Raw genomic sequence first — 20,636 nt, 5'->3', positions numbered from 1 at the left:
ACTAAATATGCCCTATCCTATTTGTCGACTTCGTATGTTCATAATGTGAAACGTAATTGCACCCATGTAGAGAAATTGGAAATTTATTTGTTATGCAAAATATTAAAGGCTTTGCTCGCTTGGTTATAATAAAACTCGAACTCATTATACGAATAAAAAGCAGTATGATATTGGCATATTCTCTACATTTATTATATTTTTTGAAATAGCGAGGCGGGAGGTGACACCCTTCTGCCATGAGTGTGGTGCGCCTTTGGACACAGCGTGCCACACTCTGATGGATTGTGCCGCTTGGGGACCTCAGCGCCTGTAATTGGCGGCCTTATCTGGTGGAGACCTCTCGCTGCCGAGTGTGATAAGCGCCATGCTTGGTAGCGAGAGGTGCTGGTTGGAGACGGTCTCCTTCTGCGAAAATGTCATGTCGCAGAAGGGGGCAGCGGAGCGGAAGCGTGAGGAGAGGGCACTCCGCTGACTCGCTACGCCAAAGAAGACCGGGGAGAAGGCGTCGATGCTATGCGCATCTTCTCCTCCCACCGTAAGTGTTGCCGGGGTTAGAGTCTTTGTACCCCGAGAACCCCCTATGATTTGGAGGCCTGCAGAGGCGGGGCAACCGTCGGGGCGTCACGGTAGTATGCGCAAACGATCCAGTGTCGCCCCTCGAAAAGGCGGTGTGGGTACCGCTGGTTTTTTAGTGGGTATTTCGGCGCATGCTCAGCGCCGGCGAGTCCCACATACTCCCCCACTTCAAGTGTGAGAAACGCATAAACGCGTTTTTCCAGCAAAAAAAAAATGGGCGTTGGATCTTAAAACAAAGTTATATTTAAAAATATATATGTATTACTTTCGAAAATGCTTTCTTTATTTATTTTAAGCTTAAAACGTTATTATTTTGACGCCACATTTTGCCCTGCTGTTCCCACTTCAAAGGGGAGTGTGTTAGCTTCATATAAAATTTAAATAATGACATAAAAATTGTTTTATATATAAAATATGTCGCAAAATTTTATGCACACTTTTTTAAGACAAGCGGTTGATTCGATAAAAATCTAAAGATTATTATTAAATGGTTTTAACTTATCCCGTCATCGTTATATCGGTAACAAGCTTACACGTGTAATGGTAATCTTTACAAATTTAATTCCATTGTAATTTAAATAATTTGGGTTATTGTTAGCAAGGCATGGTTATGAACACAAGCAAATATCGTATTGTATTTAACATCCGATAACACGAGACAGCCTTTACTTATTGTTGTTATATAACAATTTAATGTTTCTTGATAAAATGTACAACAGTTTAAAAGGTAACTCGATGAAGAACTACTTAAGAAACAAAAGCGTTTTATTGTAGTCATAATAAATTATCGGCACTAGTAATAAATCTTGTTGTACTTTGAATAATATGTTTTTTTTTGAAGTATAACAGGATTGCCCGTTAGTTAAGGTATTATTCAAATGGTCAGGATAGAATCTGCGATTTACATGGCTAGAAAATCGCGTCCCCGAAATTATTACGCTATTGACGCTTTTATGTTACATTGATTTCTCTATTTCTATATCATTAAGTTGCCATTCGGAAAAACTAAAAGAAAGCTTTGCGTAAGTAAAGAACCGGCAACGTTTCGTAGAGTACATAAAATACAAAAAAGTATTTATCGTGATCTGATAAAATAATACGCTTCTTGAAAATGTTTCTTTATACTTCGAAATTTAAATATGTTTCTACGATGTTGCTTCGACGCAGTTAGAAGTTATCATATGAAATATAAAACTTGATAAAATGTTCAAACGTTCAAACCCGATTTATACCCACCAAGGCTACTCCCGCGGAAACTTAAAAATAAAGTATATTTGTACGTTTTCAGAGCGACACGTTTGTCTGCTTCCGAAAACGTGTACAACATTGAATTGCCTTGTATATACTAAATATTATAAACAGGTAAAATTAGATTTTTGTACGTAATGGATGAACTCAAAAACTGCAAAACCGATTTTAAAATACTACAGAAAGCTACATTATCAGCAAGTAGCAAAAATATTGATCCCTACGAAAATTTGTGATTATAATTCATTTTGTGCTTTACGGTAAAGAAAAACATTGTGAGGAGATCTGCATGTGTCTAATTTCACTGGAAATCTGCGACATGTGTATTCCACCAACCCGCATTGGAGTAGCGTGGTGGAATAAGCTCCAAACCTTCTCCTCAAAAAGAGGAGAGGAAGCCTTTAGCCCAGCAGTGGGACATTCACAGGCTGTTACGAATGTAAACCAATATTTATGTATCATTTTAAATGTTTTAATTTTTTTTTTTTCATTTCATTCATTGTCATTATTTGGCATGTGCCGAGAAACTAGTTATCCGAATTAATGTTTTACACGATTATAGGACTCATTTTACCTACAAAAACCTACCTTGTGGACTAGGCTATATATCTAACTATTATAGTTAAATCATTGTTTATGTAAATATAAATTTATTTTTAAATTATTCATATCGGACCTTTCGTTTAGAAATTACGACGTGTATTAAAATGCTAAAAGCAAGAAAAATGCCGCGGTGTGAGTGAACACGGTAATTGGTAACAAATAATACTACGTTTAGTCAATTATTTATCTACACATTTTATTTTTGTAATCTAGAAACAGTTAAAGAGTACGTTAGCACTTTTATTTTTATTTTTTATTATTTATAAAAAAAAACTACGACAGCGGTGCCACTTAGAACATATTTGTCCCTTTAACCATGTTTAATTTAAATTACTATCTTTAGGAGTTATCGCAAGAAAATTAACTATGGTGGTAGTCAATATGGCGATAGGTAAGCCGGCGCAAAGAATTTGTATGTACCATGCTTACTTATAACGTATGGTAGGGCTTTGTGCAAGCCACTCTTGGTACGCACCATCCACTTAAAGCATATTCTACCGCCAAACAGCAATACTTCAGTATTATTATGCTCCGGTTTGAAGGTTGAGTGAGCCAGTGTAACTACAGGCACAAGGGATACAACATCTTAGTTCCCAAGGTTGGTGGCGCGTTGGCGATGTAAGGGATGCCTGATATTTCTTATAATGTTAATGTGTAATGGACAGATGCCAGTCTGCCTAATTAATTATTATAGTTTAAAAATAACAGGTCAAATTTTTCAAGAGGTCATAATGTGAGACGAATGTATGATGAGCCACCGCTTACGAATAGAAGCCGTAAACAGAACTCGTAAAACCTAATAAATTCAGTTATAATTATGGGAGTGTTTTCTGGTGACTTTCATCGGACACTTCCTGTTTAAAAAGAAACTATACCTACGAAAAATCTACTAAGATCGAGCGAGTCGCGGCGGGCCGCTAGTACTAAATATAATGACACTTTCAACGTGTTACATATGTTTCGTTAAAGTTGCATTGTCTGTTTTGATATATAATTTTCGCAAAATCCTTCCTTAGTAAAAAATAAACCGTTAACGGTTTAAGGTTTCATCTAAATTTTCAAATCCGCGTTCTATAGTATAAATATGCCGTACTGTAGAGTTCTATGAGAAAATTGCATTTTCTAATGTCGGTCGTTAATTGTTATTAAATTATACATTTACGTTAATTACACATAGCCGCGTGGTGGAACAAGCTCTAATCACTCCGAACAAAGAAAAAAGGCCCAAAAGTAGGTCACTTTTAGGTTCTAAGACCAAACTCTACTGGTGGTAGGGCTTTGTGCAAGCTCGTCTGGGTAGGTACCATCCGCTCATCAGATATTCTACCGCAAAACAGCAATACTAGATATTGTTGTGTTCCGGTTTGAAGGGTGAGTGAGCCAGTGTAAATACAGGCACAAAGGACATAAAATCTTAGTTTCCAAGGTTGATGGCGCATTGGCTATGTAAGCGATGGTTGACATTTCTTACAATGCCAATGTCTAAGGGCGTTTGGTGACCACTTACCATAAGGTGTACTCAGGTTAATTCTATAAAAAAATATCCTGAAACACATCGCGGAAATCGGGCGTGATATGTCAGAATTTGATATGCGATATCGAAGCTAATAAATATAAGATTTCAAAAATACACGCATCGAAATCACAATAAGTCGGTTGTCAACATTTCACGGGTGAGTAATCATCAACGGATTCCCATTAACTATTTAGTATATCTGTTGCTTTTCCAAACTGATTTACAACTAAATTGAAATACCAACTCAAAAACAAAGTTGACCGTGGATGAATCAATTAGTTAGAATAAATTACTCTATTTTGTCGACTTGTGTCTATCGACCATACGAGCTACAAAAGGAACAATCAATTTTGATATTTACGCAAACCGTGTGAAGACGAAAATGATATTGAAAGATTAGTAATGCAGTCACTCTAATGAGTTACGTATACTCGGTATAATAATTCTAAGATCGTTTGTTTACTCAGGTAAAGAAAATGAAACAAAATGTACATCGTCGCTGACTCGTGTTGTATAGATGATAAAAATAAATTGTCACAAAAATAGCTGACTAAACTAGTATCGTTAGAAAAGATACGAAAAATCTAAAACGAAACGACAGATCTAGGCTTCAGATAAAACATCTATACTTAAAGAATACAATGACGATGGCGAAGATTATAAATCCTTGAAAACAATTGACCAATCGACAGCTCTAAAGAATTTTATACATTACAAGTGACTGTAGGCCACGTGGCTGAAGCCAATCAATATTTTGGAATAATAAAACTAGCATAAAAAGCTTTCATAATTTTATAAAATAAAGCAAAGCCAACATTAAAACAAAAGTCACACACTCGCATTATTTTGCGATCGCTTTAAATTACATTTTAAAATAACGTTGACAGAAACGTTTACCATAACATGACACGTTTAAAATGTAATTTTTGAGTTGATAATTTATATGAGCAAAGAAGCTCGTGGAAAACGTAATTTTGTTTATACCGCATTCATTGATCTCGCTTGAATTTCGAATACCTTTTATCGACCATTTGGTTTCGATAATCGGATTAGTTTTCGATGTGAATTAATTATTTATTGGTGCACCTTAGGGGTACAGTCGACTCGAACGCCGTGACGGCAAACGGCACGACACTCCTTAAGCTGGCATGCTCCTCTCCGCTATCTCTCTTAACTTCCCCTTTGCACGGCATACCATAACTTCGTTGTTATATATTATTATTATAACAATAAGTACAATTTATGTTTATTTTATTAACGAAATTAATTTCTTTTACACATATATGTGTGTCACGGTTTACTTTAATTATGAATTATTTCTATACCAACAATTTTACACCCGCTAGGCGTCACGTGGCGGTATATCTTTTGAAATTGTTATTACGGAATAAGTCAAACAGTACGTATATATATATTATAGCCTAATAAAAGTATTGAAAAATTGCCATCTATGATAAATTTAAATATAAAAAATAATTAAGAAATTATCTCTTTATATTAATTTGTTTTTATAATAGTCAGAAAGCAGCCGGCAAATGTTATAAAAAATCTGAAGGCATGAAATATAATGAGTTCGTAGGATCTCGCATTGTAAGAACTAATGCTTACAATCTCGACGCGTTAGTAATCCGATCTCATATATTTATCCATAATAAACGTAAGTATATCCGCTATATATATATTTCAAATCTGAACCCACCAACGAGTGGAAAAATACAAAAGGGTAGAATAAAAATTCGGTCTTAAATAAGTTAGTGGTGTCTTCAATAAACTTCAAACTAAGACAATTAAATGTAATATGTCCGTGTACGTATTTCGTTTTATACCAACAACCCTTTAAAACATCAATTAAAGCAATCAAAACGTTTAATAATTTCCTTATAGAACTTTTCAAGGAGGCATTTCTTATATGTAATTACCCGTGTTCCATACGCTTCCTGGTATACGTAAATAATTTACATACTAACAATCACGTTCGATGTTACATTGACTTTTCTATACTTATTTAAATGAACTATTAGATTTTTTTTAATATAGGTAGGTGATGATGGGCAGTGCTACTTGATGGTGAGTGGTCACTACCGGTGAGTGGCGTCGTAAAACTTACAATGCGCCACCAACCTATGGAACTAAGATGTTGTGTCTGTAATTACACTGTCTCACTCACCGTTCCACCAAACACAATAATACTAAATATTGGTGTTTGGCGGTAGAATATGTGATGAGGGCGGTACCTACCCAGACGGGATTGCACAAAGCCCTACCAAAACTTACTTTGCCAGTTGAAATATATATATATATATATATATATATATATATATATATATATATATATATATATATATATATACGTATATGATACTTCATTAAATAATATTAAGTAAATAAAAATACTTTAGAGGGCTTACACTTACTTTACTTTAGTGCTGTTACAAAACAATAATTAAATGTAATAAAGCGAGATTAAACTAGAATTTAAGCATACAAAATCAAGTCAAGTCTTTCGGGGTTTGCAATGGGTTTTGAGAATTATTATAAAAGTAACCACATGACCTGCATGAGCTTAATGCAATGCCATCATGTGGCAAATTTTAAATTCATATTAATAGATTTATCATAGCTAAGAACATTCCTGATCAAGTAACCTTTTAAATAAAAATAAAAAACTACAGCAGAATCGGTTCACTCGGTTAGGAGCTACGATGCCAAGAAAGACACACAGATACACACGTTAAACTTTCTACACCCTTCTTTTAGCGATGAAGGCTCATAAAAGAGGTTGGCTCATTATAAAATAGGTTATATATAATTAAAGTCAGTGTGAATAAAATATGTCTAAGATAAACGACAACATCGAATAAAACGAAAGCTAATCTACAGCCACGTCTCCTCCATACATAAAGTAGTTGTTACGAACAGCTTATACTCAATTAATTTCTACTGAAAGTCGACATAACTTTCTATCATTCTTAGATTTATTAACTTTTATTAATAAATAAATACAAATAAATACTCGACCTTTTAATATGTTAGTTATAACAGGAGTGTTTTATTAGACGTCATATAAAACTTGATAGATTTTTTTTTTAAGTTAACAACTGCGTTCATTAATTACTTCAGTGTAAATATTGATGTTTTCCTGATCGATTCAGGCAACGTTGGCCAATCGCAAGAGAGATGAGCCAAATGCGACCAGGACATATTATAGTGCAAAAGTGTGTGCGCAAACACTGATAAACCCTCTACTCTACCCTCACTCTCATAATCCGATGGAACGCAATCCGACACGATCGGAAGGAGGCGTGGAACCTTCGGCAGAAAAATCCAATAACTTTTTAAATTGGCCTGACTTGGGGTTTGAATTCAGGACCTCGAGATCTGCGGCCTTATATCTAACCACTATACCAGCGAGGCGGTCAAAGTGTAAATATTAATTGGGCTATTAATATTTTTTTGCTCGATAAAATGAAAGAGAGATGCCTATGTGACGTGTTTAGAACACGTCAGAACACAATCTTAACCGAAGATTGCTGGTCCGAACCAGGGCAAGCATCATGAAGTTTTCATGAGCTTAATTTATGTTTATAACTCGGGTTCGGCAGGTAATAAAAAATAAAAATAAAAATAGAGAATAAGCGTTAACGTCAGCGTCAACACATATGTCGGAAAAAATACAGACACACATCTGTACACAACCTAAGCTCTAAGCATTTTCCTCAAAAGAGGCCTTCGCCCAGAAGTGAGATATTCGCAAGCGGTTTGACTTTGGACTTTACTTTTAGAGACCTACTAAGATAGTGAATCCACTAATGATTATTATATTATTAGAGTTCTTAGTCAATTACTTACGCTTAATTGAACGTGCCTTTGATGTCAAGTTAGAAATTAGATACTAAGGGCTATGAGACGTTAACAAAGTTCATTTTAAGTAAATTGTTGAAATCGAATTACTTTAATTCAAATAAAAACGATCATTGGATTGGATCATTTTATCAAGCGACGAAATACGTAACTTTATTAAAACTTTTTCTAATAAGATCTTTTAGTTTTTATTGTATATATTTATGTAAAATCTATTATATAAATAAATAAATATAAAATATAAATAATAAATGTATAAAAATAAAATGTAATAGAATTGAATCCATAAATGTATACATTTGGCATAAGCAACAGTTAAACTTTTAAAACTAAACCGTGATTATCTTATATAAGACAAGAAATACAATTTAAGAACAAAGTAGTGTTTTGATTTAACCATTTTCCTTCAAGTAAATTAAAATATTCATGTTTTGATGGTATTTTTTTTATTAAGAAACATAAATAGCGTTACAACCTTATTTGTTTGTTAAGTTATATGCACAGTTCTAAAAGATTTATATAAAACGGTCTTATTGCTTAGGCACTGCAGTACTAGTTATTATGGAATGTTTTGCATTAATTTCGCCTTGTTCAAGTCAAGTCAATTTTTCAATTCAAGTCTTGCAATGTTTACTCTCCAAGTTTGCTTACGTTTTCATATAATTTATTGATAATGCTGTAACAAAAAAATTAACCAATATTTTTTTTTATAATTACCACATTTATTTCTATAATTTTATTGAATCTAATTTCATATACCAATGATAAATTTTAATAATAATATTAAGCTTTTACTTTTAGTGAAAATGTAAATGATCGGTCAATCGATTTAATATCGATAATAAAAATCATTGATCGATTTATGATCTATTTTTTTTATCGATTATCTGTTTTTGAAAAACGAATAGTATATAGCTTGCTACCTGCAAAAGCAGCAAGCAGTGTGGCAAATTGCGTTATTTTAAAACAATAAGTATACCTAAACGTATATTTATAGCAACACGACTATTGTATACAGAGTGACTATTATCATTACTAATATTATAATGCGAATGTGATTTTTTAATAATTGTTTTTGTTGTTTCACGTACACGTTTTAACTACCTAACCGATAATCATGAAATGTTGCATACACTTTGTCAAGGGTACAGTCTACAGAAAATGACCTAGGCTACCCAACACCTCCCCTACCCTCGAGGGCGAAGCTCCGGTCGGAAACCAGTTACAGAATTTAAGCCTGCCAGTTTAAATGTCAGTGAATCTTGAATTACGGTATAGTCCGGATGTGAAAAAAAATATATGAACTAAGGTTCGTTAAATGAATCATGTAACAAAGTGTTATAGGTTTGTAATGTAAAGGAATTTTAAAACCATTTATTTTTAAATCTCTAAAAAGGCGTACTGTATTTAAATATGTTCATATTTATAAAAAAATTATTATATACAAACTTCTTAAGTCTGTAATAGACTGACAGTTGTCTATTGAAAATAAGAATACGAATATAATTAAAATGTAAAAAGTATATATTTAATTAAATCAAGTCTTTAAATTCTGTTATTTCAAGTAAAGTTTTATTTATTTATTCCTAAATAAAAGAAAAGGTATAACAAACTATATTTAATTAAAATATTTATAGAGATGCTAATATATACTTAATATTATAAATGCTGAAGTGAGTTTGTTACATTTTCACGTCTTTATTATTCAATCGATCATAATGAAATTCCGCTTATACATTGTCAATGGTACAGAGGACCTAGGGTTCCTAACACCTCCCTCCCTCGCGTGGGCGAGCCGCGTGCGGAAACTATTACATAAATATAGGAAGTTCTCAAAAAACTCAATTATAAATAACGTAGCTTTCTATTTACCTAACCTTTATATTTTAATTTAAATTGTATACGCGATTTATGAATGTGATTTTTAACGAAGAATATTTAAGTAATACGTTTATTCAATGTTCGGAAGCTAGCTAATTAATTAGTCGTAATGGAACGTACCTTATGTCAGGAAAAGACAGCCAATTAATTATCTGAGGCTGAATAGTGTGAAACATATTAAACATGTTACTTAGAAAGAACTAAGATAGTTAAACTATAACTATTACGAAATGTACTCTATTCGAGTTTTAAGCACATTTATATCGTCATTAAGCATTTACATTAAAGAAAAAAGCGCGAGACGAATTATATACATAAATATGGGTTGTGCGCATGAAAATTCAGTATATATCTACTCCTATTAATTTATATGCTTTGTGTATACTAATATTATAAATGTGAAATTGAGTTTGTTTATTTGAAACGCTTTCACGTCTTATCACGTTGTCAGAAAAGGATTGCACTTGCCGCTCACACGCAGGCGAAATCGCGGGCGGAACATAGTTTATAATTTAAAAAGGCCTTCCTGCCTTTAATACTTCATTTAAGGAAAATATAACATAACACTCGTATTTCTTAAAATATTTTTAAAATTTAATTCAATACATTAACCAACCAACGCTAATGCCATCGTGAATTGAAGCATTGTTATTTTTTTCAAAAAGAAATTCCATTCTTTATGTACATAAGTAAGTAACAGCCTGTAAATGTCCCACTGCTGGGCTAAGGCCTCCTCTCCCTATTTGAGGAGAAGGTTTGGAGCTTATTCCACATTATATGTACATATCGGGAGCTTATGGGAGATGTCACATGCACCGACGCGACGGTTTGATTTTTTTTATATAGAATAGGAAGGTGGACGAGCATATGGGCCACCTGATGGCAAGTGGTCACCAAACGCCCTTAGACATTGGCATTGTAAGAAATGTCAACCATCGCTTATAGCCAATGCGCCACCAACCTTGGGAACTAAGATTTTATGTCCCTTGTGCCTGTAATTACACTGGCTCACTCACCCTTCAAACCGGAACACAACAATATCAAGTACTGCTGTTTTGCGGTAGAATATCTGATGAGTGGGTGGTACCTACCCAGACGAGCTTGCACAAAGCCCTACCGGCATTATATTGATGCGGAGTGATTAAGGTCACCCTCACTATTCTGATAGCAGGCCTGAATAGAAACATTTCCCGTGTTAAAATGTAACCTTACAACTCACAGAACCCAAAAAATATAACAACTCATTACTTAAATAAAAAAGATGTAATATATTTCTTTAAACATAAAATTGTTGTCACTAAGTTTATACGGATTCTTAAATGTTTCTTTTGTGCGACTTCCTTAAAGGAATTTCGTATTTAATTAATAATTTCGAAATTCTCTTATTGTAATAACTTTAGAGTTCAAACACAATAATATAATGTTAATATATTTATGTTTTTGGACTCCCCAATAAACTGAATTTTGTTATAAAACTTAAACCACGCCGTTATAGAACAATTTAAAACACGGCATTATATTAAAATGGAACAAATATTTATAATAATCAATAAATATTACACATAAAAAGTAATTTAAAATGACAATACAATATTAATATATATAACTGATGAATATGTTCTCCTGATCTGAACATTCAAAGGTCAAACTAATAATAAAGAAAATAATAGTGAACTATTGTATCATAAAATCTGACGGGACAGCAATTCCTATGCAACCGGAATAAGACGAGGCACGACGGCAATGCACTGAAAATTCATTTTGTGTGTGTAAATAAAAAAGTAAATGTGCAAACACAGCTTTTTCTTACTCAAAATAATATATTTTTAAAACAAAATGTACAATATGTTACAATTATATTTACTAATTTTGTTTTTATTTATCTTCGTTTATAATTTCAGTCAATTGCCATCAATTCAATGTCTGGTAGATATGGGCGACCCGGGATTGTTCCTTTTTTTCCGATATTATCAAATACTATTTAATATTCTGAATAAAACTATTTCAAACCTAACACTGTAGACTCTTTTGTTAGATGTTATTAGTTTAATAAACATTATCTAATCAAAACACTAAATGTTTAAGAAATAATTGTCAGTTAATTTTTTTCATTCCTTTAATAGGTCATTATTTTTATAACTTTCATAGTAAATCCTGAAACGTTTTCATTTTTTATCGCTTTATATGAAATTTATTTAATTAAAAACCCGTCCAGAAATCATGACATTGAAATTTAGACTCAATATATTAGAGGAATTTAAATAACATCTTACCGGTTATGACCTACGGAGCCGAGACGTGGACACTGACAGTGCGTTTGGTCCACCATTTTAAGGTCGCTCAGCGAGCTATGGAGAGGCCTATGCTCGGAGTTTCTCTGAAGGATCGAATCCCAAATGTGGTGATCCGACAGAGAACCAAGGTTATCGACATAGCCCAAAGGATTAGTAAGCTGAAGTGGCAGTGGGCTGGACACATATGTCGCAGAACCGACGACCGTTGGAGTAGACGCGTTCTGGAGTGGAGACCACGCCTTGGCAAACGTAGCGTAGGACGCCCTCCAGCTAGGTGGAGCTGAAAATCGAGCTCAGTGGCGTGCCATTGGAGAGACCTATGTCCAGCAGTGGACGCGAAAAGGGTGATGATGATGATGATGATGATGATATTAGAGGAATAATTTATCGATCATTAGTACGGTGCGATAATTAAACAATGCTTCTTCACTGATACATATTATTGGGCATAATGAGGCGAGTTCGTGTGACCATATTTCGACTGGAATGCGATCAATATTTTACATTTCATATCTTACAGAGAATTATAATGTAAACCAATTTGAATGTTATTGTTATAATTACCGCGATGTAATGTTTTTTTTTTATTTGGAACTTGAAGAACAAAACATTTACCGAATTAATAAAGAGATCGTCAAGCTCAATTCGAAGAATATATTTTTAGTTCCAGTTAACTTGATTCCTAAGATAATATCGCGGCCGGTATAAATAAAATCTGCAAAAAGAAACTCACTTTTTCTATGTTCGACAAAAAGTTACTTTGTAGCAAAGATAAAGTAGACCACGGAACAAACATTTCAGAGAAGTTAAATCAACTCAATATTAAAATTAATCAATGTTTTTTAATTAACTTTAACATGTTAAATAGTTTTTTAAATGAACTTTGTCGTATTAGATGATATTCAGAATCATTCCAGTATTTCTTATGTTAGATGTGTTTTAACCGAAATAATTGGTAACTACTATGTACACAGTCTTGTAAAATATTTGCCTAATAACTTAAAGTGAATTTCTCACTAGCAAGTGATGGCAGCATAAACGTTTTTCGAAGGAAATTTCTATTTTGTGGAGACGAAGCTTTATAATTTAAAGCCGTTTCGTTGTGTTGAATAACAGAAAGTTAAAAGTAAGTTCGTACTCACTATAATTTTGTCAATAAATATTTCGTCGTAGAAAAATTCCCAGATAAAAGTTCTTTCATCGCGATCAGCCTAACGTTTCTGACGCAAAAATATCTTAGTGTAATAAGTTAAACGTTATTTAATTTGTATCGCTTGTACTTGTCCATAATGTGCAATTTATTTGGCAATGTCAATCGACCTAATTAAAAAATATATACATTCTTTCTTTATGTAAATAACGCCTTATATATTTTATCAATTTCACGTTGTTTCAACTACCAGCGAGCTGTGTAAATCATGAAAATTAATAACAAGAATCATATTACATTAGCGGTGAATAATAAGGATCATTAAAATCGGATATTGTAGTCGTGTGCTAAAACTAGCTGCAGTCATCGAGTTTTCCTCGCTGATCACTTTTTAAAACGTTTTATAAATTTGTTTACTTGTATGTCTGTTTTATGATTCTATTTCTATAAACTTAATAATAATAACTGAACTTATTAATAATAAGCTTTATGACATTAAGTTTTGTGATTTAGGAACATAATTCGGTACATAATTTTAAATGAAATAGACCTATAATAATAGACAATGAAGTTTATCGATTGCACAATTTCACAGACACACGACAAAATGAAAGTAAAAAGTAGTAAGTTTATATAATAGAAAAGCAACAAACTATTTTTAAAAACAGAATGAAATAAAAATCACCCAGTACAGTTACATAATATTTAATTTATCTAATATTCTTACTAATATTGTTAATATGAGATTGTTTGTATTGCTTTCAAATGTCATAAATCAAAGTTATAATGAATGTACGTTGACGCCAGATTATCGTTATCATGTCGACTTTCATTAAAATAGATTCAGTATGATATATGTTACAGTTAGAACTCTTTTCCGGTCAAAATCAGCTTTTACCGGCAGATAAATGTTTTACTAAAGGCGCAGGTTTATTTCTGGTCGATCGTCTGTGCGTCACGATATGCATGCACAAGCGATCCTGGTGTGCCCAAAAAGATTGAGACGGTTTCTAGTGGGTGGACTGGCGCACTCCGTGCCAGTGAGACCCACATTTCCCCCACGTGAGTGGAACGCATAAACAGGTTTATTTCTGTGAATTTTCGGTGCGTATTAAAGTGCGCTGAATGGCGAGGCTGGACAGGGTGAGCGATCTCGTTCAAAACGTGTGCATGTTTGAGTCAGATTGTTACATTCGGTAAAACTTCATTCATTGGAAAAACGGGCCCATCACTACCCAAGAACCTCAAGGTGTTACTGTCGCCCGAAAATTAATGTAAGCCTTTTCTTGGGAAAATGAAGGAAACGAATCCTGTTTATTTATTTTTAAACTAAAAGCATAACCGAATTTTAAAGATGAAAGATTACATAACCGAAGAATATTATGCTTCAATAAAAAATTCGCTTGCGCTGGCTGTATAAAGTATACTTTGATTTTTTATAACCTAAATTATAATCCAGATTTGGATATTCCCAAAATTAAATAGTGAAGGAATAAATTTACTTACGATAACGATAATAAATAAAAAAAAACAATAATAACGGTAAAGGATGCTGTTTCATTCTAAGCCCTTTTCGCCAACTTGATAACGTCCCTCATAGTAAGTGGTATCTCGGTACGAGGAACACGCAGTACTGTAATGTAACCTACGCCTTTAGTAGACTATTTCCTATTTATATTCTTCAGCTGTTGTGTCCAGTTTAAAGTAATTTGGACCAGGAATGAGTTTTGACTGTAACGTAAACATTATACATACATATTATTACATAAAAAATGGGTTATCAGTATAATTTCAACAACGATTTATTTTCAAAATATGTTTTTATCTCATATATGACCTTGTTTTATATTAATTTATACGGTAACAACAACATAAAACGTGAGGCAAAACATATATATTAATTTGCGTGTTTAGAAATATATTTTATTCCACTTTTACATTCACTATTTTTTTATTGATAACAAAACTATATTTCGTCAATAGCTACCAAACGAAAAAAAAAACAAAGTCGGTTGACAAACAGAAAACGAAAATCTGTAAAAGAAGGTAGTGAACTGTCTTGTTTTTTGCTATTTATTTATAGATTAGTATTTATATTCAGTAGCTAAATAAATGTAACTTAAGTCATTGATAACTACTATATAAGTATCGTATCATTCAATGTCTTATCAATTAGATTCGTTTATTTATCAGTAAGTGGTCTTAATTAGGAAGGCGACTGATCATATTGATTAATTTTATTTGATCAATTTACTAGTTGATTTTGTAACTAAAAAGATAATTGAATGATATGTTCTTTTAATTAAAAATCATCAAAAACCTTTTGTCTTTGTTATATAAATAGACTAGTTGTTTTTCGCGGTCAATATGTTTTAAGTTTTTCTATCCTGTTATTATATGAAATAGGTATCATTTGAAAGGTGCGTGCTAAGGCAAAGAATATTTTCAAAATAAAGATTTTCTAAGTACGAGGACAGGTAAAAAAGTCCGCGGAATGTAGCGGAAAATGGAGGGTATCATCATCATCGTATTTAGTATAAATAACATGTTCGAAATCATTTGGCAAACGTGGAAATAATTTAACATCGCGTTGTGTTAATCAACTCATAATAAATTTAATTTCTTAATGCTAGTAATCTTACTGACCACGCCTGTATAAATGAGGTATCTATATTTTAAGCATACACTACAATACAATAAGAACTTGAAATAATTACTGCCTACAATTGACTGCCGTTGTTTTAAGAGCTGGCTGCATATTCCGTGTTTCTGGTTAAAAACACCAGGTCGAGCCAGAAAAAACTAATTTGATTATTCTAGAAATTATGAGAAGCAGAGGGTGTTTTTTTTTAACATTACCCACTATTTATGAGGATGGCGCGGTTCATTCGATGGCTTTTACGGTAGTTAAAATAAATTTATTTCGTATCACGTGCTCTGTGCCGTACTTACACTAACTTAAACTACTACAGACCCTTTTAAATATTTTACGATGGAACTAGGAAAATTCATAAATATTACATTATTTTATATCGTCTTATAAAATCTGCATAATTTTCATTTGTATGAGATTATTTGTGAAATATAATAAATATTTATGTGTATATCTTAATAAATATAATGAAGCAGTGGATAAACGTTTTATAAAGGAATTCAAATATCATTTGATTTCCAAGACGGATAAAACAACATATTGTGGTAATAGTAGAAAATTATGAAACTTTGTGTGGACAAAGTTTCATATTTGTAACATTAGCGAATAAAATAAGAATGTAATTAAAAAAAAACAATAATTAAGATTCCATTTTTTAACCATCACTTTAGGTCCGGATTGTGCATTTTTTCAGCAATTTACACGAGGAACATTTTTAAACGTGTGATAAATTTTCTACTATTACCACAATATGTTGTTTTATCCGTCTTGGAAATCAAATGATATTTGAATTTCTTTATAAAACGCTTATCCAAATTTTAATTTAAAATAAAAAAATATTAATTAAATTCCAAATAATTCCAAATATTAATTAAAAACCACTTTTTAATCTTTATTCGAACGCTTGTTTGTCAGGTATTAAAACCTAGAACAATTTTTTATTTTTAATCAAGAAGAAGATTTGTACAACTATATTACTGGTGGAGCTTTGTTCAAGCTCGTCCGAGTAGGTACCACCTACTCATCAAATATTCTACCGCGAAACAACAGTACTTGGTATTGTTGTGTTCCGGTTTGAAGAGTGAGTGAGCCAGTTTAATTACAGGCACAAGGGACATAACATCATAGTTCTCAAGGTTGGTGGCGCATTGGCTATGTAAGCGATGTTTGACATTTCTTACAATGCCAATGTCTAAGGGCGTTTGGTAACCACTTACCATCAGGTGGCCCATATGCTCATCCGCTTACCTATACTATAAAAACAAGTTCTTACTTTAATGTTAAAAGTAGCGACGATTACACTAATACCTATTACCTTGTATTTTTATAAAAAATATTGTAATCGCTGTCATTTCCAGAGAGGAACAGTACAATACGCTTCCTATTCCTATATTATGTTCCTATGAAGCTTGAACCATTGGAAACAAGAGTATAAAGTACAAAGCATTGCCTCGAAACCAGAGGACGTTGATGTTTGTCATCAATCATAAAATATACCATCGATACAATCATATTAAATTACAAATAAAAATTTAATTTTGACAAATTTGTGTTTAATCTATCGACTAATGTAACTCGTTAGTCTAACTTAACATGAACTTTGAAATAATGAACGAAAACACAAAAATATTGAAAAAGGAATATTACCACCGGAGACGTTTTCTAACGTAAAGGCATTGAATTTCCACATCACTGACTGTTTGAGGATACACTGTAAAGAAGCAGGAAACTGTTAATATTTAATTAGGTTATATTAGTTACCAAAGTGCAACAAATCAATTATATAACATTACAACTTTAAAAAGTCGCAATGCCGTTATATCATTCGCAATGAACCTATACCTATATAAATATACATGGCAATCAACATCACATACCGGTAACCAAAATTACCATGACTTATACTCAGTAGAGTATAAAATATCAGCCAGCTATTAATATTTAAAATCAGCAGAAATAAAAAACATAAAATAACCCATCACTTCCTCATAACTAAGCCAACAGCCGTCCGTAAGCACTGGCTTTAGTTATAGTAATAGTGTTCGAAGTCATCATATTGTTATGAAAATAAGTTGGGCTACGCTTGATTTAGATAAAATATTTTGGTTACATATATTGTGGGATGGATAAACAAATAATTCTTATTACTTTATTTACTTTACTATCATATACAATATTTTTACGAGGCATCATTTTATTAATTATACGTATTATTTGTTATTTCTAGTACATTTTTTTTTAATTTTTTGCCTTTTAAATTTGAAATTCCTAGTTATTAAAATGATCGTAATCTGATGATCTCTACGTCAGTCATGTCATGATATGACATTTGCGTTTTTCTTTTTTATTTCGTATAGCAATTTACTACTTAAGCTTATTATAGAAGATGCTATAAGAGGCATTAAAATCTCACCCGAGCGACGCGACGTCCTTGCACGGACTACTCTGAACGCGAGATCGTCAACATCGCTTGCATATACGAGTACCTACAGACGATAGTGCGTGCGGATGTGTCATGAATACAAACAAATTTCATTTAAATTTGTAACGAGTGTCGAAGCGATGCTATGACGCGAAGGACAGTATTATGACCATGACGATAATGTTGTTTTCCTTTGCGAAACATTATAATGCCCAAACTATAAACGGAAGATTAGTCAACTGTGAAAAATAAATTATAATCGCGCAAGCTATTCGTTTAAGGCAACGCAAACAACGCTACGCTTTGTCGTTATCACTTCAATTCGCGTATTTTAAAGGAGGTTTTACGACTTACGTTAACAATTACATACGAGCGGCTTTATTGGTCAGTCAGTAGTCCACTTGCCTGCACTTGTCCATATTGCAGGTCGTCTAGAAGAGCGGATTCCAGGCGCAGCGATCTGGTCACAAGACTCTTTTTGCGTCGCTTGTGCATCGTCAGAAACCGGCCTGTACATAGACTCGGCTTCTTCTTGATTCTTATTTCATTGATGTCAACTCGAGTGACCAGCACTGGGACTTCTTGAACTGCAACAATAACAAACATGCATTTAATATTTTCGCTGGCATATGATCGAAATTTACTCGCACGTAAGTGAAATATTTGAATGTAAACAGGAACATTTTTGTTATATTTTAAATGTGTTGCTAATAATTGGCCCTGTATTTATATTTGTATGAGTCGATTAATTTGAATCATTAACACAAAAACTGATGAACACAATAAGCGATTCAACGATATAGTAATATGATAACGATACATACATTTATCAGAGTTAGTACTTCGACAATCGATAGTACGAAATATTGCCTTAAATGACAATCTGAAATAACATACGATTTTCGATAATAAAACGTGTTACGTAAACAATATTTCGACATAAAAAATAAGTAGTAAACAAAATTAACTCATAATGTAAAACGAGGTAATATTTAAATAACACAAGAAAACGAATAAGTGGTAAAATTCATAGAAAATCGATTATAAATGCCTGCACGTCAGACTCGGTATGTAACGTGCCTCTCATACACGATAACTAAATTGCGTAATCACTCCTCCAGTATTACTTAAACCTCGGTTTAGATTGCACATCACTACGACAGCATCCACGGGGAAATTTGAAAACGCACGCATCACTTTGATACATATTTCCTACAAGAGGAATCCGCTTACTTACGCAACATTGTAGATGCAGGCATGGGATAGCTTGGGATAGCACTACAGCAACCTTGAATCAGATTATATCATTGAATCATAAAAAAAAAGAAAGGCCATACTATTTCTGACACTTGACACTTATATATTTATTTTCGATATTTGGCTACGGTTAATTCCAGCCAGACAGTCCATTTTTGAACGTTTTATTATAATTTGTTCATCGATACGATATCAGTTTACGCGATCACTATAATAATAATCTCGGGTTGATATAGCTACAGCACTACGGAATAGCTGTTTATCACGCAGTGTTTACTGATCGTTGATAAAAAGCCAGTAAAAGCTTGTATAAGTCGTACAAACTAATGTCATCTATATTGAAGCACTATTGGTTATCGGGCGCTGTGTAACTCGTTACGATCATTATAATTGATCTGAATCTATACCACGTGATATTCCAACGGAAATTCTGTAATTATTTACGAAACAACGTACGTACGAAAGAAGTAAAATGTTTTTGAGTCAGAGACGTTTAAATTATGCATAATAAATATATATTTTTAAACAATAAAGGAATATAATGTTTGTGAAACTATTGGTTCCATACAATATGAAGTATTTACTTAAATATTGTATTAAGGTATAATTTTATTAAGGGAATCAAGACGATTATAATATTATCCGACTGGATGCAGAAGGCGGAGGACCGGGAGCTTTGGCACACCTTGGGAGAGGCCTATGTTCAGCAGTGGACTATGAGTGGCTGTTGATTGATTTTGATTGATTGACAAAATTTTTAATGCGATACCTTAATTTTGGGAGAATCGTAATAGCAACTCATCGCGGAGATGCTGCTAGCCTTACTGACATTATTGTACATGTTCGTGGTGTGTAGGAGCATATTGCAGTAGCTTTTTTTTAATATTTATGCATTCAATTAGTCATCGATGTAAATGAAGAAAAATAGAATAAAAAACATTTCAGATAATATTTGTAAACACATTAATTTGGTTTGGAATTGGTTGGCTATTTAAAAACAATGATAGAGAATGTAATGATTGAATTAATGAGAGAATAATTGAATTTCATACTTTGAGTGTATCAAATTCAATTATTCTTTCTGTCTCTAAATGATATATATGTATAATTAATATATCTTATCGAACTAGGTTTAGTGCGGTGGGCTCTCTTAATATACAAATCAGTTTCTTTCG

The 20,636-nt window shown here is 32.7% G+C and overlaps 1 protein-coding gene across 3 annotated transcripts in view; it reads right to left on the bottom strand.

The window, feature by feature from the left end:
- Nucleotides 1–20,636, bottom strand: part of LOC126780319 (cGMP-inhibited 3',5'-cyclic phosphodiesterase 3B-like) — a 155,378-nt gene that overhangs the window by 83,146 nt on the left and 51,596 nt on the right. For 2 of the 3 annotated variants that reach the window (XM_050504695.1, XM_050504694.1), the window contains exons 3-4: nt 18,610–18,791; nt 17,430–17,493 (exon numbers count right to left, since the gene is read on the bottom strand). In XM_050504695.1, coding sequence (XP_050360652.1) covers nt 17,430–17,493; nt 18,610–18,791 — 246 coding nt within the window. Of the gene's footprint in view, nt 1–17,429; nt 17,494–18,558; nt 18,792–20,636 lie in introns of those variants that run through there. The other variant, XM_050504696.1, reaches the window with a different exon arrangement.

This window comes from Nymphalis io, chromosome Z (genome assembly GCF_905147045.1).
Source record: "Nymphalis io chromosome Z, ilAglIoxx1.1, whole genome shotgun sequence".
Classification (NCBI taxonomy): Eukaryota; Metazoa; Arthropoda; class Insecta; order Lepidoptera; family Nymphalidae; genus Nymphalis; species Nymphalis io.
This window is presented reverse-complemented; position numbering and strand designations above follow the sequence as displayed.